This window comes from Aulonocara sp. 'chitande type north' Nkhata Bay, linkage group LG3, assembly GCF_057382095.1.
Source record: "Aulonocara sp. 'chitande type north' Nkhata Bay isolate Kocher_YH1m ecotype deep benthic linkage group LG3, A_spYH_male_GT1.1, whole genome shotgun sequence".
Lineage (NCBI taxonomy): Eukaryota > Metazoa > Chordata > Actinopteri > Cichliformes > Cichlidae > Aulonocara > Aulonocara sp. 'chitande type north' Nkhata Bay.
Genome location: NC_141346.1, coordinates 74,413,101 through 74,439,456, shown reverse-complemented (window position 1 = coordinate 74,439,456; position 26,356 = coordinate 74,413,101). Strand labels below are relative to the sequence as shown.

Below are 26,356 nucleotides of genomic sequence, written 5' to 3'. Positions count from 1 at the left end.
AGCAGTGTATGTGGACTGTCCTGCTGGCACTCTGTCCTTCTACAGAGTCTCCTCTGACACTCTGATCCACCTCCACACCTTCAACACCACATTCACTCAAACTCTTTATCCTGGGTTTTGGTTCTGGTCTCGTGGTGACTCAGTGTCCCTGTGCTGAGTGGAGTGTAAAGAGTGTCTCCTGTTACAGAAACACTCTGACTGTTGAACAGATAGTTCAGTCTGTACATGTCTGTCTCTTTCACTCACAAACACGTTTTCAGATTCATGGATTCAATCAGTTGATGTTTGAAACTCTTCTAAATGATTCCTTGTAAACTTCTTCAGTCACAAACAAACAGGAAGTGATGTCACATGTGTTCCTGTCCACACAGCAGAATGAGTCTATTGCTGACAGTGATGTACAAACAGAGTGAGCATTTCTGAGGCCCAAAATAAACTGAGTAGTTCACTGAATGAACAATGGACTGTGAGCTCAGTTCCTTCATCATTAGTATGGATTATATATGTATATGTATTATATTAGTATCATATATATCAGGTGCTGCTGCTTTCAGTCATTGTGCAAATGTGCTGTTTGTAAGCTTGTAAAGCTGCAGTCAGCTGAGACTGAAGAAGTCACCTGATCAGTGAGCAAACGTTTCTGAAAACGTCCAGATGAACAGAATCAACCTTTTGGGATCAGCCAGCAATGCAGCATCATTGTTGTTCAGCTTCAGAGGTTTGCAGGAATGAACTGATGAGCAGAAACAGCTGCAAAGTCCAAGAAAATACCAGCTGGAGTTCAGCTGCATTTGAAGAAGTCAAAGAAAAGTAAGGATGGCAAAGGGCGACGTTTTCTTCCAAAGAGTTGCAAACATGGTCGACGCCTCATTAGAAGAATCATCTGGACATTTGTGAGGAACTCTGACCAAGAAAGCAACGTCACACAGATCCAACAGACAGTTTCCATGACTGCAAGTGTTGAGTGGAAAAATGCTACATTGCATTATTGCATCCTCTCACCACAGGAGGCGCTGTTGGCACCACTGATTGCTGATCAGCTGTTCTCTGATGATCTGATTGATACTGTGAATAACGGGACTCACTGAACTCTGTGACACAGTGAAGATTACAGAGTTTAACTTCACCCTTTAAGACTGACCACAGAACCAAGTCCGCCAGAGCTTTTGTTATATTTTTACATGCTGTGGAGCCATTTGTGGGAGCATTTCAAGTTGCTATACATCAATACAACTGTTATAGCCCTAATTTTAATAATATGTGTGCATTAAGTCCATAGTAACTACATAAACTGCAAAAAAAACCTCTGCTCATCCATCTCTGTGTGTATCAGGATACATTTGGTTCATAATACACAGAAAAATCAGTTATTACCTGTAATAAATGTGAAAGATTCCTGCAGTGATAACCAGGCAGGACTGAAACACATCCAAGCTGTCACCACGGTAACAGCAGCGTCCATCCACAGGTGAGGGGAGGAGCAAAAAGAGGGACTTTGACCATTTTATACTAAAAACACTCAACTAATGTTTCTAATATGAAACAAATAAGCCCACATTAATGTGAGCGTTTATTAAATAATAATAATGATGATTTCCTCCTGATCTCATTTCCACAGCAGAGAAAACTGTGGTGTATATTGAGGTGGAGGGTGTGGTCTGTGGCTCAGGTGTAGAGTGAGGGTGGGGTGCACCACAGCAGCATGCTGGGACTGCTGAGGGTGGAGGAGGGAGTGATGATGACATCAGAGCTGCAGCACAGAGACCAGTGAACACACAGTCTGTTCATCTTTGCATAGATACAATATACAGCACAATATTGAATGACAGACACGCTGTGGGAGCTTCCACAGATACACTGACGTCAGCATCCAGAGTCCTCCTGCTGCTCCCCCCTCAGAGCCCCGTGATCAGCACCAACACATTCAGTTAGATGACAGAGTCCAGCTGCAGCTAGAATCAGCTCCCCTCTGTGAACAACAGCACAGCGTCAGTGTTTCACACTCAGTGAAAGGAGGAAACAGCAGAAGAACACCATGTGTGCTACGTTTCCCAGGACACACTACAAACTGCACAAATACAGAGCAGCACGTGGAAGGACCTGGAGCTGCATTTACAGAGCTGCAGACAGCGTGATGTCCTGTATGGACAGGTGGAAGGAACCAAGTCCTCAGCTGGAACACTCGTGTTTGTCCACAGACAGGAAACACAGCAGGAAACTTCCTCACAGAAGTGCAGCTCATGGATAACACACTTCCTGTCAGTCAGAATGAGGCTGCAGCCAAACACAGAAAGGTGTTTTTGTCCAGATGAGCCCAGAGAAGAAACACGAGTGTTCACAGACATCAGAAGCTCAGAGAGGTGAAACATGAGGTTGGAGTCCTCGTCAGCATCCAGAAGAGCTGCTGTGAAACCCTGAGTACTCATGACAGACTCTGATGGCACAAACACATCATGATTCAAACAGAAAGACAAACATGGAGCTCCTGATCCTCCTGCATGAGAACAAGCTGACATGAGCGCTGTGTCTGAGAGTGTCTCCCTGTCACAGTGACAATAACACAGCTGCTGCTCACAGTCATTAAACTGACCTGAGGTCAGCTGTGCTCCTTACATATGAACCATGTGACCTCACATCAGTGCTGTGGATGACTGTAGTCATAGAAGAGTAGAGCTGTAGCAGGTGGTGTGAGGAGGAGGTGGTGTATTCTAGTTAACGCAGTACTGAAACACTCCAGCAGAGGGCGCTGTTAAGTCCTTATTGTAACACAGTTACTGTGTGCAGTTAGACTTCATACATAATCTGCACTTATTTCCATCAGACATGCTGTCAGTAAATGATTGGTTTCTATTGATTCTACTTCCTGTTGACTCGTTTGATGACAGTGAAACAATCACAGCTGATTGTGTGATGATGTAAACTGTCACTGTTACATTCAGTGTGTGTGACATAATGTTAGTGCAGGCTGATAACAGCCTGGTTCTGTTAGAAACACATGAACGTGTCCATAGATCAGTGTGTGTTTAACATGAGAGCTTCAGCCCTGCTGATGTGTTAAATAAAGACATGCAGGAAAACTGATGAGACTCTGAAATAACTCTTTATATTTATAATGTAACTCTGCATCAAAAGAACAACAAAGGATCCCAGACAGGTTTCTGTGAACAAAGACCATTCTGATGTTTCTGTGTTTCTAACACTTTGACATTATTAGTAAACAGACTGCAGTGAGCAGCATTTATAAAGAGCTTCTATATAAAGATATGACAGCTGTTTGACAAGTTTATCACTCTGTGTTTGGACCTGATCAGTCCAGCTGTTTACTTGAAACATGTTCATTTACCTGTTCTGTTATATTCATGTTCTTGTCTCTGTTGAAAACACATTTTAATGTCCCTCAGATTTTTCTCCCAGATGAATAAATATAAAAATGACACAAACTGACTGCAGCTACTTTTTGTCCTTTCTGTCAAAAACCTTCATGTGACTCATGAGAGACACGTTTCAGCTGTTTGTGACAGATCAGAGGCCAACAAGTCATTTATAACACTTTCCATCATTGTTTAAAGTTCTCAGTGTTTCTGTGTTGCTGCGTATAGGATCTCCCAGCATCATCACTGTGCTGTCCAATCATTGTGTGCGAGGTTACCCTTATAGTGCGATGTGTGTTTGCACAAAGAGAAGCATGTGTGTCAAATATAAATAAGCACAGAACAGAAACAGCTGCTCGTTTCTTCTGTTTAGAGTCAAGTTAGTGTTTTGTGTCTTTGTTTGAGGCCTGATGTCGAGCAGAGGTGTGTGTAACTGCACTGGTCTGTTATATGTGTGAAGTGTGTGCTTCTCTTCAGCATCATCTTTGTCACTGCTGATTCCTTTGTGTCATCATGTGTTGAGAAGAGAGAACAGTTATAACGGAGGAGCAAAAGGAAGCCCTGAAATCTGCATCAACAAGGAAGTGTTGGCTCACCAGTGATCCCAGCAGAGCCACTGGTTTGGCTCCAGTTGTTCTAGATTCAATGATGTTGTTGCTACAGATACATGTCAGCATCTTTATTGAATTTAATATGAAGCAGAAATGGTGTCATTAGGAGAAGAAGAGGAGAACAAGTCCGGCGAGGAGGCAGCAGCTCTTAAAGATGAAACAGCAGCTCAGCCCTGAGCTCAGAGAGCTGCACATGAAAAAGCTCCTCAAGCAGATCCTGTCAGAGGTTTGTCATCAACAGGAGGAACTGTTCACATCATAGGATGAAGATGCTGTCAGCTGGATGAAGAAGGTTATTTAATGCAAACGTTCACACTGAAGTCAAATTGTTGTCGTGTTGAACAGATTCATGTACTGATCGTCTCCAGAATGTTAGAAGAGCTTCAATGAATCATTAGAAACAACTTACAGCTGCACAGCTGTGTCAAACACATCTGTGTGTCATTGTGGGATTGTTGTGTTTCTACATGTGACACACGTCTAAAACATGCACACAATCTGAACACAAACAGGGACTCATGTGTTCCCACAGCCAGATGCTGAGAGCCATTTCCTTGTAGTCCTGTGTCTACATACATGAACCATTAGATGTTATTGGAATGATTGTCAGCTCTGATAGTTTCATGTGTGTTTAGCTGGACGCTGTTTGATCCTCGACATGTTTAAAGGTGTCCAGTCCTGAGACACTGGGGCTGGAAACAGCTGTGATGTCATTGGACTGTCACACAGACAGAAGTGCATGAAGTGAGCAGCCGAGGAGCCGCTGATGTTTTGGATTCAACAGCATTTGAAAGGTCGACACAGACACATTTGCACACAGAAAGCTGAATCTGTCATATGCCACAGTGAACTCACTGTTCAGTGTTTTTCAGGAAGCTTCTTAACTGCCTCTGCTGCCAAACAAGCAGCTGATGTCCTTGAGAAGAAGCTGAAGAAGTCTTCAACAACAAATCCAGGAAGTGGACTTTCAAATACTAGATTCACTTTAGACTCACAGAGAAATGACTCAACCAGCTGTGTTTGACTATATGAAAGGTCAGTGTGTGTCTGCACACAGACTGTTGTGTTGGACTGTTATTCAGTTGTCTGCTGAATGTTTTCAAATGTCTGCATCTCAGCTGTGATGAGGCTGGGGGTCATGGGAGGCCACCGTAGCAGCCTCTTCAACATCATGACATCATCATAAATGCTGCTGGACTGTCTGATGGGCTGACGGTGAAAAAGCCGTCGGGAAGGAAACAGAAGACATTTCAGAGGCTGCAGCAGATTTCTTTGATTCGGGGCCTTTTTCAGCTTTATTGGACAGAGCAGTGAAGATAAGTGACAGCAAAGCAGAGAGAAAGGGGGCGTGGCCCGGGTCAAAGCCAGGCCAGCTGCTCTCCACCTCGTGGTCACCTGCTCATCCTAGTGAGCTCCACCAGCAGCCCTTTCACACACTTTACACTGTCAAACACTGTGTGTGGACCTCAGCTAACAACAGGCTACATTTAAGTCTGGACTACATGCTTTTATATTGTTTTTATTCCATCAGCAGCTCAACATCATGAGCAGCTTTGACATAAAGACATCAAACTCAAGCTGACTTTAAACTACTTTTAATACAGGGGCTCAAAAACAACAACATCTTTATTATATATCAGGACACAAAGTCATTTCATCTCAAAGGGAAACAGCTTTATTTGGAATAACCAGCACTATCAACTGGTTTGGGATCTCCACCAGTTTCATGTCTTTGCAGCTTCTCCAACAAAGTTCCTGTAAAATCAGCATGTTTGTCTTTATTGGTTTGATAGTGATTGATTATTCAGTCCCAATCTGCTGTCATCTAAAGAACAAAATGATGTTTCTATGAGTCACAAAGCTCCAGATGTTGTCGGCTTCACAAAGAAAACAAAGAACTTAAACACAAAGTGTTTGGAGCCAAAATGTTCCCAAGCTGCTCTTTTTGAAATGGCAGAGGTACAGTGGTGTCTAACAGCACACTGTGGAAGGCAAACATGTTATTGTTGGATGAAACTTCATGAATCCTTTGTAGATTTGAGCTGTTGGAGCCTTTCTTTTCTCTTCAGGTGTACAGATGCTGAGGAGGCAGGTGAAGCAGGTGGAGCTGTTGTGATGCTGCAGAGGGTGTGTCTTAGTAACTCTGTGAGGCAGAACTGGATCCAACATTGTGGATGTGTTGATGTTGGAGCCATTAAGAGTCTCTGGCCACACTGTAGGATTTCCCTTTGATCCACTGTGGGGGCATTTTGGAGTCTGTCAGTGAAACTCTTCATGTTTGTGTTTGACTCCAGTTTATAGAAACAGAGAAATGTGTCATGCTTTTGTTCGGCCTCCACAAATACACACATTTGTTCATTGGTTGGACTTTTTGGAAGGAGACACATTGAAAACCATGTTAATAAGATCTTGTTGTTTCCTGTGGATCCGACACAGAGAGTGGACTTCAGACAGAAAGCGTGGAAGAGATTTTAGAGGCCGTGTGTGGCAACAGGAAGTTTCTGTGTGTTTGCTGATCTTACATGTGGAAAACAACACGTGATGTTTGTGAAGTTCTACAATGATCATTGTTCTCACAGCATTTTGAGTGGGAACAGTTCAAACTGGGAGTAGTGGGAGTTATTTACTGATTGAAACAAGCTGAATGTTTCTGTGACGATGAAGATCAGCAGCTCAGCTGATCAATGAACTGACATCTATCAGTCGTTTCATGAGATGAAGTCATCAGCAGACATTTGTTCTGACTGTGTGATGAATGTCAGAACGTCAGGGCTCTGCTTTAGTCACTGCTTGATGATCATTGGCTCATTGTTGAATCCAGGGCCCAGTCTGACCTCTGACCTTTGCTGCAGGTCTTCTGTGTTATCTCCACTTTCATGTCTGATCTTCTACTTGTAGTCCTGTGTCTACATATACAGTGGCTTTCAAAAGTATTCGGCCCCCTTGAACTTTCCCACATTTTGTCACATTACAGCCACAAACATGAATCAATGTTATTGGACTTCCAGGTGAAAGACCAACACAAAGTGGTGCACACGTGAGAAGTGGAACGAAAATCATACATGATTCCAAACATTTTTTACAAATAAATAACTGCAAAGTGGGGTGTGCGTAATTATTCAGCCCCCTGAGTCAACACTTTGTAGAACCAGCTTTTGCTGCAGTTCCAGCTGCCAGTCTTTTAGGGTCTGTCTCTGCCAGCTTTGCACATCTACAGACTGAAATCTTTGCCCATTCTTCTTTGCAAAACAGCTCCAGCTCAGTCAGATTAGATGGACAGCGTTTGTGAACAGCAGAAATTGAAATTGAAATTGCAGTGAAGTCAGCTAGAAACTTACAGTGACGTGGACATCATGCAAAGACTGCCAGACTCTGTAATACTGCAAATGATCAGTGACTCAGGTTAACACTAAACTTTAAACGGCACCTCTGTGTCTCTGTGTGCTGAACATCTAGGATTGAGTCAGGCTGCATCAGCTGAAGCTGTTATTTGTATATATCAGTATTTTTTTATTCAGGTGTGGGGAAAATACGTAAGACTGCAGTGAAGCGATGCACCAGATGAATCCCTGGCCAAAGGTATCGTACTCAAATCAAACTACTGATCCAGCCACATCAGCCTTTTGTGAGGTCTGTTTAAAGTAGACTAAAAGTGAACTGCAGGTTCCTGAGAGGTGGACTGTGAGCACAGAAACACATGTTCATACATACAGCTGCAGCAAACTTACATTAATTTTAAATAGATTTGTTACTCTGATGTCTGTCTCTGTGTTAGTCCTCTGACAGACTGGTGACCTGTCCAGGTGTGCTCTACCTACTACTGGGACAGGTTCCAGCCTCTGTAATAGAAATGTTCTGTTATTCTCATTTAAAGTGTTTAAGTGCTTATGCATATGCTTAGTTGTGACACTGTTACTGTTCAGTGAAAGTTGCTAAAACTAGATGAACTTACTTCAGCAGTTTGAGAAAACAACTCCCTTTACAGGTGCTGATAAGGCCAAGGGCACAAAACAGCACAACCATTGATGCGTTAGGTTTCATAGCGAGACACGTGAAGTGTGGTAGGATCAGTTTGTAACTTCCTCCCTCTTCCTTGGAAGGCGTAAAGGAGGAGGAGCACGACCTCTGTGGCAGCGCTGACATGACTGAACTGTGATGTTTGATGTGTGTTGGCGCAGTAATAAATAGCTTGATCACAGCTCTTTCTGTGTTGCAGACTTTATTTAAAAAATTCCACGAAACCCCCCCCCCCCCACTGTGAACCTGAATTGAATATTCAGAAGACATTTGTTTAAATAGTTCTACAAATCTGAGCTGTTGGTGTGTCCTTGGATTGTGTGGTAATAATATTAGAGCCTGCAATCTTTCTTACTGGATCTCTACTATGAGTCATGTTACCTGAGATTAGTTCTATGTTTACCTGTCAGCCTGGACGAATGTGCTGTGTGAAGAATGTAAATGACATCAGATCTGAACTGCTTACATCTAAGGAGCCTGTTCATATTTAATTGTAATATGAACCAATGATTTTCTGATTGATTGCTGATATATACAGTGGGGCAAAAAAGTATTTAGTCAGCCACCGATTGTCATCATTTTAGGTGGGGGAACTTGCACAGAGGTCAGTAATTTGCACCAGAGGTACACGTCAACTGTGAGAGACAGAATGTGAAAGAAAAAAAATCCATGAATCCACATGGTAGGATTTGTAAAGAATTTATTGGTAAATCAGGGTGGAAAATAAGTATTTGGTCAATAACAAAAATACAACTCAATACTTTGTAACATAACCTTTGTTGGCAATAACAGAGGTCAAACGTTTACTATAGGTCTTTACCAGGTTTGCACACACAGTAGCTGGTATTTTGGCCCATTCCTCCATGCAGATCTTCTCGAGAGCAGTGATGTTTTGGGGCCGTCGCCGAGCAACACGGACTTTCAACTCCCGCCACAGATTTTCTATGGGGTTGAGGTCTGGAGACCGGCTAGGCCACTCCAGGACTTTCAAATGCTTCTTACGGAGCCACTCCTTTGTTGCCCGGGCGGTGTGTTTTGGATCATTGTCATGTTGGAAGACCCAGCCTCGTTTCATCTTCAAAGTTCTCACTGATGGAAGGAGGTTTTGGCTCAAAATCTCACGATACATGGCCCCATTCATTCTGTCCTTAACACGGATCAGTCGTCCTGTCCCCTTGGCAGAAAAACAGCCCCATAGCATGATGTTTCCACCCCCATGCTTCACAGTAGGTATGGTGTTCTTGGGATGCAACTCAGTATTCTTCTTCCTCCAAACACGACGAGTTGAGTTTATACCAAAAAGTTCTACTTTGGTTTCATCTGACCACATGACATTCTCCCAATCCTCTGCTGTATCATCCATGTGCTCTCTGGCAAACTTCAGACGGGCCTGGACATGCACTGGCTTCAGCAGCGGAACACGTCTGGCACTGCGGGATTTGATTCCCTGCCGTTGTAGTGTGTTACTGATGGGGACCTTTGTTACTTTGGTCCCAGCTCTCTGCAGGTCATTCACCAGGTCCCCCCGTGTGGTTCTGGGATCTTTGCTCACCGTTCTCATGATCATTTTGACCCCACGGGATGAGATCTTGCGTGGAGCCCCAGATCGTGGGAGATTATCAGTGGTCTTGTATGTCTTCCATTTTCTGATGATTGCTCCCACAGTTGATTTCTTCACACCAAGCTGCTTGCCTATTGTAGATTCACTCTTCCCAGTCTGGTGCAGGTCTACAATACTTTTCCTGGTGTCCTTCGAAAGCTCTTTGGTCTTGGCCATGGCGGAGTTTGGAGTCTGACTGTTTGAGGCTGTGGACAGGTGTCTTTTATACAGATGATGAGTTCAAACAGGTGCCATTCATACAGGTAACGAGTGGGGGACAGAAAAGCGTCTTACAGAAGACGTTACAGGTCTGTGAGAGCCAGAGATTTTCCATGTTTGAGGTGACCAAATACTTATTTTCCACCCTGATTTACGAATAAATTCTTTACAAATCCTACCATGTGGATTCATGGATTTTTTTTTCACATTCTGTCTCTCACAGTTGAAGTGTACCTCTGGTGCAAATTACTGACCTCTGTCATCATTTTAAGTGGGGGAACTTGCACAATCGGTGGCTGACTAAATACTTTTTTGCCCCACTGTGTATATGTATATATATATATATATATATATATATATATATATATATATATATAGCGCAGTCCTGGGAACAGCTAAGATACTGCGCAGGACCCTCAAGCTCCCAGGCCTCTGGTAGAGGACCCGAGCTTGAAGGATAAACCGCCCGCAGGGGCGTGCTGGGTGTTTTTATATATATATATATATATATATATATTTTTTTTTTTTTTTACATACATAGTTTTTTGTTGCCTTATGGTTCCAAGCGCTGTCACCAATCTTTGCATTTTGTTATTATCTCATGACACTTGTTTAATCAGCTACCATCTCTCCTGTGGACTTTTTAATGTCTACAGTCTCAGACCAACACAGCCCTGCCCTTCCCATATTAGATTCTTGATGAATGTGTGTTGTTGTTATTCAGCCTGGTTCAATGTGCCCCTTTTTAACTTTGAGCACCCGCCCCTTTAAACCTCTCTGCACAGCCCTGCACTGAACTCACTATCTTCTCCCTCTAACAGCCTCCACATGTTCTCACTGTAATTTCCCCTCATGAATGAATTTATGCTGCACTAATGTGAATGTTTGCAGGGAAATCAAACGCATTTCACACGCAGTACTCGAGCTGACTTACCTTTGTTTGAATGACGACTTGTACGCGCTGACTCCACAGATAAGGTACGAAAAAAAAATTTTTTTTGATTTGGCATGAGCGATTTCCGGTCCTCACTCCAAGCCAGTTGGTGGCGGTAATGCACCACATGTTCTATCACAGCTGCGTCCGAGAGGACAGGAAACGTCTGTATGCGTCTGCAAACCAGGTAACTACACTCAGCTGAGCCTCTCTGCTAGTCGTTATTAGTTGGAGGGTTTTGCGTCACTTTCTCTCGGCTTGATAAAGGGCTGTATAGAAATCTCTGGTACGTAACACGTAACGTCATTTTTAGGGAGCGTCACAGAGAAGTGAGGCTGTTTCTTTGTTTTTGTCGAGTTTTGATTGAAGACATGTTTCCAGTCCGTTTTTTACTCGTTTGTTTTTTCATTAATAACTTTACATTATCACAGAGAACAAGAAGGCGCTTTGTTTGTCACATTCACCTTATGTCTGTGAAGGTTCTCAGTCATCCAGGTCATCGTAGTCAAAGGAGCTTGCAAAGAAAAGCGTCTGGACTTCTTTAAGTTACTTGAAGACGTTTCACCTCTCATCCGAGAAGCTTCTTCAGTTCTAAGGTCAAATGGTGGAGAGTCCCAGATATAAGCCTAGTGGGAGTTTCCCCCCACAGAGGGACAAAAGGACCCCCTGATGATCCTCTAATCACCTGAGCCAAGGTGTGAAACTGGGTGTGGGCCCCAATCAGCCAGAGTTTCGGGTGAGTTCATTGTGAAACCTGGCCCCACCTTATCATGCGAATTCCTGAGGTCAGATGGCCCAGGATGTGAGTGGGCGTTAAGGCGTCTGGGAAGGATCTCAAAACTGGATTATAGATGGCAGAGAGTTGGTGTCGTAAACCCCGCCTCTGTTCAAAGATGGTCGCTCACAGTGGACATAGATGCTTCTTTCACTCCTCTTTCAAACCATCTGTCCTCTCTGTCCAAAATGTGAACATTAGCATCCTCGAAAGAGTGTCCTTTATCCTTAAGATGCAGATGGACTGCTGAGTCTTGTCCTGTGGAGGTGGCTCTTCTATGTTGTGCCATGCGCTTGTGAAGTGGCAGCCACTTGGCAGCCACAGTGATAAATGGCTGAGATGGCTGCAGCTGTACGTGTGAGGTACCTACATGTTTCAAGATGAATTTGCAGAGATGTCATGTTTGGTGCTTACAGACATCACACTGCATTTTGTGATTTCGTAGCTATTGTTGTGATATTTTGGAGCTTCCCATGATCACCGTGACAGTCATTCATTTTAACATAACCTTTCTATTCCTTTCAGGGATCCTCATTTTTTTGGTGAGGAAGATCAGCAGCTGTGTCGACAGGCAACAGGTAACGGCATGCTTTTCTGTTAGTACTGTAGACCTTGGTCTGGTGCTCTTTTTTAGTTTAACACAGTATTTTCATGTGCCGAAGTGTAAAAAGCTTGTTCCAGGAGAAACAAACTTTAGTGAGTTCTGCAAAATGATTCCCACCATTGCACACTCTGTCAGCCTCCAGTGTGCCCTTTTTTTGTCCTTTAACTGAAGAAAGTCGGTAGTCAGAACATATGAGATAAGTGAGATCCTCATTTTGCCTGCTTATTTCAAGATACAACATTTTCACAAACTGCTGTAGGATAACCTTGCTATTTGTCTTTTCCAACACTTCTACATTCATCCATATTTCCTTGTCTGCTTCTTTCCAGGTGAAAAGTACCTGAAATGGGTGAAAGATTTTGTTTCCAAAAACAAAAGCATGTGCGTTCACCTGAAGAAGCCAAGTGGTGCTGACCTGTGGATAGAAGAGCTTGAGAACACCAAATACAACGGGGATGATGATGAAGTTAACGCCTGGGGAAAATTCTACCTTCCCGAGATTGTAAAAATGCAGGTTATTGGTGTGGTAAAGGGCACCTCATGTCCATGTGACGAGCTTGTGCTGATGACGTGTGAGGACAAAAAGCTGTACGGCTATGACGGAGAGGAGCTGCATCTGGTGGCTTCCAGTTTCCTGGAACTATGTGACAAAACGATAGAGTATCCAGCATCCAAGCGCTACTACAATGGAGAGGCCTTCAAAGATATGGTGAGAAGTTAGACTGCTAAGAATAAGACTGGGGATGCCTAGTGTTAGAGATCAATCACCTGAGCTTTTCTTTGTATTGTTGTGTGTTCTGTTTAGACTGAGGAGGACTGGAAAAAAGTTAAGATGAGTGATGTGGGGAGGAAACTGCAGGAAGAACATAAAAAGCTGGTAAATGAAACCCAGTCAGCGTTCGTCAGCCTAATATCATAGGTGGGTATTGGAGCTGAGTATCATCACTGATTTCTAGAACCTGTTCAATTCCAATTCACAAGGTCCCAATTAGATTCCATTTAATTCTTACTCAGAGAGTCAGAAACATTATAATTCTGATCATTTATCAGTACTGACACTTGTGAAATTTCATCAGAGGTGTGAGCATCACAGCAGATGCTTTTGTGACAAAGTAACTGAGGATAAAACACAAAACCATGAAGCAGATTTTCCTGGCCTAGCTTTTTACAGTAGATAACCTTAAAAATATTATTCTGCAGTAGAACAAAAGCAGACGAGAACCACGACTCAACAAATGTACATTGGCTGATGCTGCTGAAGTGATTCAGAGGTTTTAATAAGAGGTTTTAATAGAGACACAGCAGAGCATTTTGCAGTTTCACTTAATTTGAAAAAAATAAATAAAATTTGGTATTGAACAGCAGAAATGAGGCTGTCTTGTCGGAAGTCATTAAAAAAATGGCTGTAAACAACGGTAGACTGCTTCATAACAAGCAAGCGAATAATGCCAAAAACAGAGATTTGAGATGGGAAACGGTGTTCTTAAAGTACACTGAGAGAGGCAGAGAGCTGTGCTGTGTTGTTTTTCTGTGTGTGTTTTAATGGTGGTGGAAGCAAACCAGCAAAAGTAAGAGGGAATTCATGACAATGTTTATGTCAAGCGAAATGTGTCTTCTTTTGCTGCTGGTTTGGTTAGAGAGAGACAAAACGTGCAGCTTCAGGATCTGAGCAGCTTTCAGCACCAACGGCATCACAGCTCAGACTTGGATTCAGGATTAAGCCCTTTATGTTTGACTGTAGTGATTGTAGCTCTGTCCTTGTTATTAATCGCTTTAGTCAAACACAGCTATTGTTTGCTGGGATGTGTATATCCTTGACAGTTTGTATCTCAGAGTTATCAAAGACACTGTGGATAATCATCAAGAGATTGTTGTTCTCTTAATAATGACCTATTTGATTGTTTGTTTTTTCTTCTTCTTACAGATTCTGGTATTTGGCCAAAAGAGAGCTTCACAATTCTTGGCTTCACCTGTGGTAGAAAAATGACTAAAGTTATGCAACACTCTCTAAAATTAAAGCTATGCAACGCTTTAACATGAATGGCGAAGGAGTGCATCTCTTTCACTGTCTCTTCCTGTCCTCTTCTCAGTCTTTGTTGTGGCACCTCTGCTATGTGTTATAGAAAGCACTTGGAATCATGTTCAATACAAAAACACCAAACTCGTGGGATTGCCCTAGCAAGCAGTTGGTAAAAACTAATTAAAACTGATATATATCAGCTTCACTTTCTAGCTGCAAAAGCACGTTTCTGCAAAAGCATGCAGTTTCCTGTCAGCACTTTTTGGCACAGAGTGTACTCAGAGTTAGGCCTTTCTTATATAAAGCAATATAATCAGCATATAAACATTTAAGATGATAAATTTAAAGCTCAACAGTAACTGCTATAAATATTATAACTACACATGTAGTGCTTTTGCTTAAGTAAATTATAGTTGGGATCATAATAAGAAAACATGTGTTTTTATTTTCTGTGTACCCTGGGTACAGACCAGTATAAACATGGGATTCTTCCCAATAAATGCTGTCTGATAATGCTTCATATTGCATTAAACACTAGATATGTAAGCAAACAAACAAAAACCCATAGAAGCCAGTTTTAATTGTTAAATGTGACAATTACATGGAGATGGAAAGTAAACATGCTTATACACGTCTCTGTGATTACAGAAAATCCACACAGATGCTGTCAGAGCAGAGAATCTTTGATTTATCAGAATGATGAATGCAAATGATTTCATGAAATCTCACTCTTGTTCTGGGTTGTAAAATTCACCTGTCCAGTTAAACCGAATCCTTTGCAACACGGTTCTAAGAACCCTACCAACCTCATCCTCAGCTCTCTGCCTGTTGTCCTTTTCAGCTGAGTATTCATCCACATGTGTTTCAACTTCTCTCTCATTTTCAAGCAAATTGCTCAGGCTCTCAGCTTCAGCACAGTTACCATATGGCCACTCTCTGAGGTCTTCTGTGTTCAAGCCAAACAAATTCTTACATGATCTGCAAGGCTTCATTCTGGCACCATCACGGAGACAAAAAGCCTCACACCTGATATTTCCAGGTACTTCAATTGTTCCATCAAAGTAATCTTTCTGGACTGTGTTTGGATAATAGGTCATCACCGCACCAGATACATATTTATGCCATTTGCTAAGACAGGAGGCAGCAATCATAATTTTCCCAGCGTTAGGACCTTTGGTGGACATGGAGACTCCGCAGTACCTTTCTGATTTGTTGGTTTGGGATTTTTGAGAAATGCAGATGGTGGACGAGACGAAAGCTGTTTTTTTATTATTCTCTTCTAAGTCCAAGTCTGTGAGGAGATCTTGCAGACTCTGCTTTATTTGCTCTTCATTCTCTGAGTTATTTTGCAGGACGATCTGAAAACAGTTACAGATCTGGTCAAAGTGTTGCACCTGATTATATAGTTGTTTTTCATAGAAAGTTGATCAACATGTTTGTTTCGCTGCTTGACTTATTTAACTATGCAGGACCATTGGATGCTTTTGATTTAGACATTTTAAGATAGGGGGTGAAACATGTCACAAAAATCTACAATATGTGGGGCGATCGTGGCTCAAGAGTTGGCAGCTCGTCTTGTAATCGGAAGGTTGCCGGTTCGAGCCCCGGCTTGGACAGTCTCAGTCGTTGTGTCCTTGGGCGAGACACTTCACCTGTTGCCTACTGGTGGTGGTCACAGGGTGGCTGTGGCTACAAGCTTGCCATCACCAGTGTGTGAATGGGTGGATGACTGGATGTGTAAAGCACTTTGGGGTCCTTAGGGACGAGTAAAGCGCTCTACAAATACAGGCCATGTAATGGCAGAAACATTCTCTAGTGTAAATCCTGACTAGTTCATTAACTACAGATCAGTTTCAGTGAACATTATTCACAGAGGGATCTGAGTTCCTTATACCAGACTCTACAGAAACTGTAACACTGTACAGCTCTGCGACTCAACAATATGACAACAATGTAACACACACTAGAATCATCAAATAAAGCCCCACTAACCACTAGAACTAGAACTAACTAACTAGCACTGGACACTTGCATATTAGAGATTTCTACCACCATAGGAGGCGAGATATCATCCTTGAACCAGAGCATCCAGCCCTCAATTTCGGACATAAAAAGCGACGTGGCCAGGCATGATAACACTTTGACTGAACTGCAGGACTGTGCCTCGAACCACTCTGACACCATCGCCACTCTCCAGGCCACTGTGGAGCGTTTGTCTGCGGAGGTAAAGAAGTTAGATGAGAGATGTGGAGCTCTTGAGGCACTCCAGGAGGAATCATTTAAGAACTGCAGGAATACCAGAAGGCACAGAGGGACCCAAGATGACTGAGTTGGTTCACACCTGTTGGCGGAGGCGCTATCTCTCGAGGAGAAGCCACTCATCGATCGAGCACATAGAGCGAATCGCCAGCGTCCCAAACAAAGTCATCTTCCTCGGCCCATCATCTTGAGATTGCACTACTACCACATTGGTGAGGAAATTCTGCTGAAAGCTGCAGAGAACAAGAACCTGATGTATAAGGGTTTTTAAAATAAACATCCTCCCAGATTTCCCTCCCTCTGTTGGAAACGCAGAGCCGCATTTGCAAATATGAGAGGAAGACTACGTGGGATGACCGGCGTCAGGTACAGACTGCTATACCCTGCAAAGCTGTTAGTGACCCATGGTGATGTGAGGAAAAGCTTTACCGATCCCAAAGAGACCGTAGACTACGCGGAGAAGCACCTCTCCCACCCACCTTCAAATGTATTAAAAGCAAGGATATATCTATATGTCTAACGCTGACACAGCACTGTGTTTCTTCTTTTCCCTTTATATTCCATGTAAAGGTGAATATGGAGCGTTTATGGAGCTCGTTTATTGACCAGCTGTCAGTTAGAAGGTAAGAGTTACTAGGTTAACAGAGGTTAGCAGTAACAGTACGGGGAAGTATATTGTGTTGTTCTTTTGTTGGTTTTTATTTTATCCTACTTTACTTTGTTATTTTGATTTTACCTGTTGTGAGTGCTTCCCGTAATTCTCCTTTTTCTTGCGCCGCTGCGGCCAGAGTTCACAACATTACATATTTTTGTATCTATAAACAGGAAGCTGACACTCTCCAGACTTTATCAAAGGTGTGAGCGTCACAGCAGAGGCCTTTGTGTCAACGTAGCTGAAGACAAAACACAGAAACACATGAAGGAGATTTTCCTGGCCTGGATTTTATACAAATATTCTGCAGTACATCAAAAATGAAAGAAAACCATTAGTCAACATATGAACATCACCTCTGAAGTTACAGAGCTTTGATTGGAGACACAGCTGAGCGTTTTGCATTTTGCATAATTAATTACATAATTAATTATGTAACCATAATTAAATGGTTACATCATCTTTAAAGTCCCCAGAGATCAGGAAAAGGGCCTGAGGGTGCTGTGTTTGGAGTCTGCTGGTTACAGTGTGCAGGACCTCACAGGCTGCTGCAGCGTTAGCAGAGGGCGGGACATACACAGCTATCATAATCACGTGTGTAAACTCTCGTGGTAGATAGTACGGTCTCATGCTAACCGCTAGCAGCTCAATGTCCTTACAGCATAGCGTCTCTTTGATAGATAAACGCCCAGAGTTACACCATCTATCGTTCACAAACACAGCCAGACCCCCTCCTCCCTTCTTACCACTCTCCGCTGTTCTGTCATAAGAGGCTCAGCAGCTAAAGCAGCACACCTGGGTCTCCCAGCCTATTAAAAGCAGCCCTTTGCTTCACCTGCTTCACTAAACATTATTATTTTAAGCAGAGTGGTGTGATTTATGTAGGCATTGCTGTGTGACAGGATGACTTTTCTTGCACACCCACCAAATGAGGGCGCACATGCTTCCACGCCCACTGGTGACTGCACACATCCTTTCAAGGAAGCATTTCATTCATCCCTAACAAATGGAAGAAAACACTGTGCAGCGTGTTCAGGTTTGAACGTGGCCCTGGCCTCTCTCTGCATCCACCTGGCACATGCAACACACATCCACTCCCTGCTGAACTGCTTGTATTTGATGTGTTGAAGTTTTGGTAAAGTTTGAATAAATTCCACTTTATTTATAGGAACATTTCATCTGTGGACTCCTGCTTCCCCTCTCCTTGAGCCAGTTTGTGACGGGAACATGACATAAGAAAAGTAATTTATCCCTTTTTGATTCTGTGTATCTGGCGCTCATCCAGTGAGTTCACACTTGGCAGAAACAGACTGAATTTGTCTGGAGAACTTTGGCTTCAGCCAAGTTAGATAAACACACTGTGTCTCTGTCAAAACAGCAGTGTAGTTGTGGCACCCCTGTGAGGGAATGACCACATGAATATTATTTTGTGTAAAACACTCATGTAACGGGACATTTTTCATTGCTATATGTATTTATTTTCAGTTTCTTTAAGAGGATAGAAAATCCATGTAACAGGGATTCATTTTATGTTAGAAAGCAGTGAGGGCGGAACTTTGGTGCTTGCTCCGGGGTTTCGGGGAGCAGTAAGTGGAGCCCACCTTCCGCTGCTTCCTCAGACACGTTCTGGAGGAAAGCAGAGACGCATCGTGTCTTCCTTACTCTGCTCTTCACCTGCTTTTACAGGTCGGTACACGGTGCTCGCACCGAAAATGTTGTTTATTGTCACCATGGTTACCCACGTTAATGTGAATGGGAGAGTTAAGGCGGTCCGCCAAAGTTATTTATATGTAAACACGGGAGAAAACCAGAGGAGTGTCCCGCGCGACCGCACCGCGAGCCCGCTCGTTAGGTGGAGCGCTCGTGAAGCAGAGTCAGTGCGCTCCTATGCTCTGTGCAAACGTGTTGTAATGCTCCAATCAAATCAGTTCTGTGAGATGTGAATGTTAATAGTTCTGTTAAAGTGACTGAGTAGATTAGCTAGTGTAACACAAGCACTCTGAGCAACTCTGTGTAGCTAACAGAGGCATTCATGGGTTGATTCAACAAGCTGTGTTTCATGATGCACTAAATAGTGATTTTGCCAGTAAATTACTGGAGGGAACAAATGTAATGTATTTACCAATGCTGTTATTGAATAGAACTGTTTAGCCAGTAAGACACTGCAGAAGACAATGTGATGTGTTTATTGATATGATAAAAGGATGTAGCTGTTATGGAAAGAAGTGTGAACTTGAGAAACTGAACCAGTTAAAAAGAGTATATTTCACTGATGTTGTGAAATAAGTAAATGTAATTGATGTGAATGAGGAAGCAGCTGAACAGTATATTGAAAGCTCATGTTTAGTGTTTTATAGCATTTATTTGTGTGAAATAAATCAGACTCAGACACGTTCTGGAGGAAAGCAGAGACGCATCGTGTCTTCCTTACTCTGCTCTTCACCTGCTTTTACAGGTAACATATTTGTCATCGAGGTCTTCATCCTTGGGACCCGTAACATAGTAACTTCTTCACTGTTATACTTCTATAGTTTTCCCATTTTGTGAGCTGTGGATGTGGAAAGTGTCTCAGTGACACATCCACATGAAAACGGCGTTACCTTCGTTCATTTGCACGTCAAATGAACGAGCTGTTTGGACTTTAACGTCACAGCTGATGCTTCGATACTCGAACTCAAGAGTTCAGCTTCCACTCAGAGGTACAAGTACACACAGCAAAGATAAACGTGTACACAAGGTTGAACCCACATGTGCACAGCTCCAACCAGAGATGGGCAGTAATCCGATTACTTTTTTCAAGAAACGCGTAAATTGAGGGATTACTATTGCAAAAAAGGTAATTAGATTACTGTTACTTTGCCGTAAGCACGCTGCGTTACTGCGTTACTAAAACCGCAGCTGTGTGCAGATGAACAATGGATAATCTATCGAGTGTGGAGAGAGTGTGAGCGTGCAGCGTTTAAAGCGTGGAAGCACTGACCTTACTTTGAGTTTGACTCTGTAAAAAGTGACAAAAACATTAGCATCCGCTGTTCACTGCGTGGGAAGACAACATGCTCACTCACTATGTGTTAATGGGCATGCTTATTTATAACTTTGATAAAATGTCATAAAAATAATTCCATGCCAGCTCACCATTGGTGATCAGGTAGTTTCTGTTCCAGTTCCAGTCCCATAAATCATGAAGCTTGCTGCCAGAAAAGCTTCAAATCTCCTTTGAAAGCTGTTTGTGGTCTTGATTGTGGGAGCTTCAGTTGTCTGACTCCAGCTGCCACACAGTGCTCACTGATATCATTTGCAAAAACCCCAGTGTGACAATATTTATCAGTGAAGCAGAAATCAGGACGTGACGACTTTTCTTTGAACATTTGCTAAGGCTAAGCTGTGCTTTCTACCACAGTTGGGAATTTCCTGGTTTACAACAAATTATTGTGTCAACACCGCATAAGATTTCAAACTACAGGAAAATCACTGGAGTTATAAGAGGCAGACAACGACACACACACCACATGCATGCTGTTGCTATTTATTGTGGATTAACCTGTCAAGGGCAAGAACAAAAGAATTCTGCCTCAAATACAGGAAATCATAACTTTCCTGTATTTCCTCCATTGTTGGCATGCTGGTTAGTGCTGTTGCTCCACAGTAAGAAGGTCCTGGGCTAAATTATCCATGAATGTAAACGGCTGTGTGTTTCTATCTGATAGACTGGTGAGCTGTCCAGGGTGTACCCTGCCTGGTAACCTATCACTTCAGGGTTATTTCCCAGCCCTGCTGCAACCAGGATAGAGATAGGAGGATGGTAGTTGTTGTAGACCCATTCAATTTCAATTGAAGGATTAAAATGTTCCAGGAGCTCAACTTACTCCATCTGAACATGTTTCAATTGTGTTTTATGAACACAACATGCAGCTTTACTGAATATGAAAAGGTTGTGTTGATTTAACTCAGTTGTTTAAGTTTCTGCCAAAGCAAAACCTTTGTGTGCAACCAGTGTCCACTATTGAATCAAGTCAATCCAACATGTTTTTGTCAGTGCAAGAAGGAGTTACGGTGCCTGTATTCCTGCACAATATTGTCCCGGGAGGGAGGAAAACTTTCTGGTGAAGTTTTGGTTGATTTTTGGGTTTTGCTTGACACTAGGTTGATTTTATCAGTGAGATTTGGATTGTTTTCTTTCTCTAAGAGAGAGAAAGATGGTTTTATGCTTGGACATGTTTGCAATGGGCCCCAGTATTTGTTACTTTATTAGTATTTTATTGGTTGCGTTTGTTTGTGCTTTTGTTACAGTGCACTGAGATAAGAACATCTGAGAGGTGTGATCCACCGGTGGTGATATTTTGGTATTTTGTGAGTTCCCGATTTAACAAATCAGCTCTTTAATCCAGACCTGAGAGGTTGAACTTTAAAGCGCTATAAAATATTCTTACTGGAAACAGTGGCAAAGTGTTTTTCTCCATGATTATAATGGGCTTGGGAGAAATTCACTTATATGTGACATTGATCACATGAGAAGTCCTGAGCCTAAAAGGATTGCAGCGAGTCAATCCAGTCCAAAAACAAGGAGCTGTTTTCCTTTAAAATGATGACGTCATCTTGCTGGTGATGGAGGCTCGAATAGGCTGCGCGTGAGACTCCATTATCAGCAATATCTGGTATGAATGTGTGTGGATGTATGCATGTGACTGGACTGTGACGGACTGACGACTAAAAGTTTAACTGACTTGATACTGAGACAAAAACGGTGCCGACTTTAGGATTAGTGAATGTCCACAACAATTCACCCAGCCTGTAGAAGAAGGGTGGAGGTTTTGTCTTGCTTTGTTTTGTTGTTGCAGGAGCAGAAGGATGACAGAGACTAAAGGGGGAGGCTGTAGCTTCACATGAGTGTGAGCTGCAGACTGAACCCTTTGGTTGCTAATGTTGAGTCACTGATGTTTGCATTAAGAAAATTGTGTTTTATTAGCTGTGTTTTAATTAAGGTATCACATTATATTGTTGGGAATGTTAAATGCTAAAGTGAAGAAAAGCTTTGATTTCACTCATGACTGAACATGTTATTATTAACCATAGCAGGCCACTGTAAAGAGTCAATTAACTGTTATAGAGGAAAAAAAGGCCAAAAACTCTGTTAATACCTATGAATAACAGGCAATGATAGACTTGTCACATTCAAAATAGAGATATGTAATAACAAACACGGGTCCGTGTCATTTAGGTTCTCCATTGAAATAGTCAATCATTTAGAAAAGTAGAATATATATATATATGTCTCAACGCTGTTTCTCAATAATATTAAAAACCTAAAAACTATTGTTGTGGAAGATAGAAGTCACTGTGACAGCCCTCTGACTGTGGAGGACGTTTGTAATCCTATTTCTGCACTTAAGGCCAACAAATCTCCCGGCACAGATGGTTTAACTGCAGAGTTTTATGAATCATTTTCTAATCTCCTGGCTCCGTTCTTACTGCAGCTTTTCATAGGAAGTGTAGAGAATAACATCCTCCCTCCTACTCTTACTCAGGGTCTCATAACACTTATTCCAAAGCCAAACAAAGACTTACTTCTTATTGATAATTGGAGACCCATCTGTCTGCTCAATGATGACTATGAGATTATGGCTTTAGTACTTGCTAACAGAATGAAAGAGTTCTTGGACACAATTATCGATGAGACACAATCAGGCTTTATGAGAAACAGACACCTTTCTAAGAACATGAGACTGGTTTTAGATCTACTTGATTACTCTGATTTGGTATCTGACTATAGCTTCATTCTCTTCCTGGATTTTTAAAAGGCTTTTGATACAATTGAACATCAATTTATTTTCCAGTCTTTGGAAAAATTTGGCATTTTTCTGTAAAGCTATCAAAACCTTGTACACGAATGGCCATAGCTCAATTAAAATGATTAAGACTCCACCCCGAGATTTGACCTGTTATACAAGGAATCAGCACAGCTGATAAGGAGCTCATCATCAGCCAGCTAGCTGATGACACCACACTCTTCTTGAAGAATGCAAATCAAATCCGTCCAGCCCTTAGTGTTATTAGTGATTTCTCTGAGGCATGTTAATACTTTTAGCTATTTTATATCCATAAATGTAAGTTTATTAATAAAACACCATATTTCTGCCTTTTTATAAGGATATGAATTGTACATACAATCAATTTCAGACTCAACCAACAAAAAGCCTCAGAACAATATTTATATTGTAACAGTTGCTATTGTAATGCAGTGTATCACCACATGGCGGCGCCTCCTGTCTCACGACTGGTGTCACCCCCTTTGTGTTCTTCTTCGCACTCCTCCTGTAATGGATGCTCCCGTGTGTACGCGGACTAGTGTGCTCTTTAGTAATGTGTGGTAGAGGTAGCACTTTTATTTTTGATATTGTAAATAAATGAGTACTTTTTGGAAAGTCAGAAGCTGTTGCTCATTTGCTATCCACCTGCACACCGCGGCTGGCTTCATCTCCACTGCACGTTACAATATGTTGATTTTTTTCGCCTACTCATATCATAATTTTTTTACTCCTGGTTCTGTATGTTCATGTTCTGTTCTTTTGTAAACTTCATCTGTTTGTATGTTGTATACTCATTGTGTTTCAATAAAGTTCAATTTAAAAAAAGGTACGTTCTAAACGAAGCTTCAGACGTCACTGATCACGTGACTCTGGCCAAACGAATCAAGCCTCGACACGGTGCTTCTGAAGCAGCGCGTTGATCTTTCTGACACACGCACCGGAGCGTCAGCTTCAAGCGGACCATCACTACGTCTCACATCTAAAGGTGTCAAGGTAACTTTGAACTGAGTTCAGTCAATCTGGAGTTTTTCCAAGTTTTCTGTTGCTCTCTGTGAGAGAAGAGCGTTAAAGGCGGGGCTCTCCAGAGTCCAGCAAAACAGGAAACCACAGCTGGGTGTGTGTAAGTGTGCAAACCAATAGAATGCATCGTGGTGGGGGGGCATCACGGGCAAGAAAAAAATAAAATACTCGGTCGTACCCATGCTTCCCCGACGTCATGCCAGCGCATATTGGGAAATTCGTAGGCACCGATCGGTTTTCTATCAGCCATTTGCTGGGAGTAAGGGCGCCCTCCGTTTGCGAGGTGCGCCTGCTGCTGGCGGCACAGGGAGGAGAGGGCGGGGCGGCGGGGAGTCTCTGGCTGGCTGGAGCGGCATCTAATAACCAGCTCGCAAAACAAAATAAAAACAACACAACAAACAGATATTATGATACAGACTTATAATCTGCACCGATGTTTTTTCTAAATTCCATAACGTGAGCGCGAGAGCCCTCGGTGCGCCTGCGCGCTGCTGAAGTCAAAGTAAACTTTATTGTCATCTCCGCTACAGACAGTCCAGCATATAGAGAGACGAGACGACGAGGCTGCAGTTACAGCGATGCAAGTAAACAAACAATAAATATAAGAAGAAAATAAATCTACACTTTAGGACTCGGGGTAAAGGATCAATAACAATTTAATTTATAATTTACAGTTTGATGATTTAAAGTCTCACACAACCCGTCAAAAGGGGCGGGGCCGGCTGCTTCCAAGTAGAGCGCATTTCATTTATAATGATGTAAATCCAAGCCCATCATGGATTCACGATCTGAATCCTGGGTTGTGTGAAATCCCAGAAATCAACCTTAGACAAAGTGAATCTGTGAACTAAGGTGTAGGTCTGTTAGGTTAATTGTGCTGATCCTCGGGTTGGGGGATTTGTGTTTGTACTGGAGCGCAAAATTCAAACCAATGGAAGATGGACAACAAAAGTTCAAAGCCATCAGGTGCTCAGGTTGGAAAAAAGAGAAAAGATGCAGGTAAGCAGACGTGTGATTGGATAATGGCAGGTCATCCTGAACCAATCAGACTAAACTCCAAACAATACATTATGTTACAGATTTTAATATTAATTAGTCATTGTTACTTGTTGATTTGTCCTTTTCTCATTGTGTGACGAATTATGACGACTGTTTGGTAGCTGTTATTGTCTCTCTCTCTCTCTTCATGTGTGTTTCTCTGGTGAAACAATAGTTTTGTGTTAATGTTAGGGCTGCACGATTTTGCATAAAATGAGAATCACGATTTTTTGGCTTAGAATTGAGATCATGATTCTCTCATAACAATAAATAAACATAAAACAACAAATGTCTCACGTTTTGTTGTTGCAGCAAAATGTTGTCCTGCTTGAAATTCCGTCTCCACCGTTGCTCGACGCTGCGTGTACAGAGCAGGTAGTGCAACAATAGAAAAATAGTTGCGGGACGGCACTGTGTAGCGTTTGTCTAGGGTGTTGATCGTTTTCCTAAATCCCTCGTTTTGCACAGTGTTGATGGAGCCATATCTTTGGTCAGGTGATAAGTGATAGCCTCCGTGATGTCTTTGTGCCTGCGGGAGTTCGACGTGTATAGGGAAGCGCTGTATAAGGTTCCCGTTATTGATGTTTGGGTGGTTGACCGGGACGGATTTTCTCCTGTCACTTTCTCGTCATCCCTGACGTGCTCTCCGTTGTTGTTTCCCTGCTAATTTTAGCATCACACGGCACAGCTTCTGTATCACGTGGTATAAGGCTCCGCCCTTGTCATTTGTTGAGCAGGAAGAGTGAGCGCTTGGTTTCATGCAGAGTACGTCCCGGATCAAAATGTGAAGTTTTACAAATCACCACTTCTTTAGTTAATATCATTTCAGTCTCAGACAATCTCGTTTCTCTTACAGAGGTTGAATGCACCTTCTGCGGATGGCGGTACCACACAGTGTGCGTGGACTTTCCCTGCACAGAAGGCAACTACAAATGCTGTGAATGCTAAATAAACAGAAACAAATGATCCCTGTTGTCTTTGCTTGATGATTGGTTTGAGTCTTGACAATCCACATTGCTGGCGTTGCATCTTTCAATGCCAGCAATGGCAGGTATCAGTGCTCAAAGCTTTTGTGTTTGTTTCCAACAAGTTGCCCACCTCGGGAAACAAAAATGTGTTCTTTTACTTGTCAGATGAACATATGAGACACTTTGACTCTTCAGTGCAGTGTGGAGCCTAACAAAGATCTGTTTTGTGTCCCAGCTGATCAGCAGGAGGAGGAGAGTCTGACGGAGCAGCAGAGGAACATTTTCAGCTACTTGGACTCAGCTCAGCCACTACAGAGGAAACAATGAGCTCAACACAGAAGGTGACAGACAGAGCAGGACCATATGACCAAAGATATTTATCACCATATACATTTGAACATTTGCCATAACGATGTAGCTGACGATAGAATTGACACCAGACAAAATACTTTACAGCTGCA

General features: G+C 42.4%; 3 protein-coding genes and 1 long non-coding RNA gene across 4 annotated transcripts in view; 3 read left to right on the top strand and 1 right to left on the bottom strand.

Annotated features, from left to right (window-relative positions):
• The window catches only part of LOC147337001 (protein NLRC3-like), a 618,167-nt gene that overhangs the window by 103,779 nt on the left and 488,032 nt on the right, over nucleotides 1-26,356 (bottom strand). The window lies entirely within an intron of this gene.
• The window catches only part of LOC147337013 (protein NLRC3-like), a 504,309-nt gene that overhangs the window by 405,733 nt on the left and 72,220 nt on the right, over nucleotides 1-26,356 (top strand). The window lies entirely within an intron of this gene.
• LOC147337015 (uncharacterized) lies at nucleotides 18,585-25,867 on the top strand. The gene is made up of 3 exons (XR_015128565.1): nucleotides 18,585-19,517; nucleotides 25,601-25,692; nucleotides 25,784-25,867. It is a non-coding gene; the product is annotated as an uncharacterized LOC147337015 (long non-coding RNA).
• The window catches only part of LOC147337014 (uncharacterized), a 31,842-nt gene continuing 31,558 nt past the window's right edge, over nucleotides 26,073-26,356 (top strand). Inside the window, exon 1 of the mRNA XM_086265831.1 lies at nucleotides 26,073-26,236. Within this exon, the coding sequence (XP_086121957.1) occupies nucleotides 26,219-26,236 (18 nt within the window). The 5' untranslated portion in view covers nucleotides 26,073-26,218. The remainder of the gene's footprint in view (nucleotides 26,237-26,356) is intronic.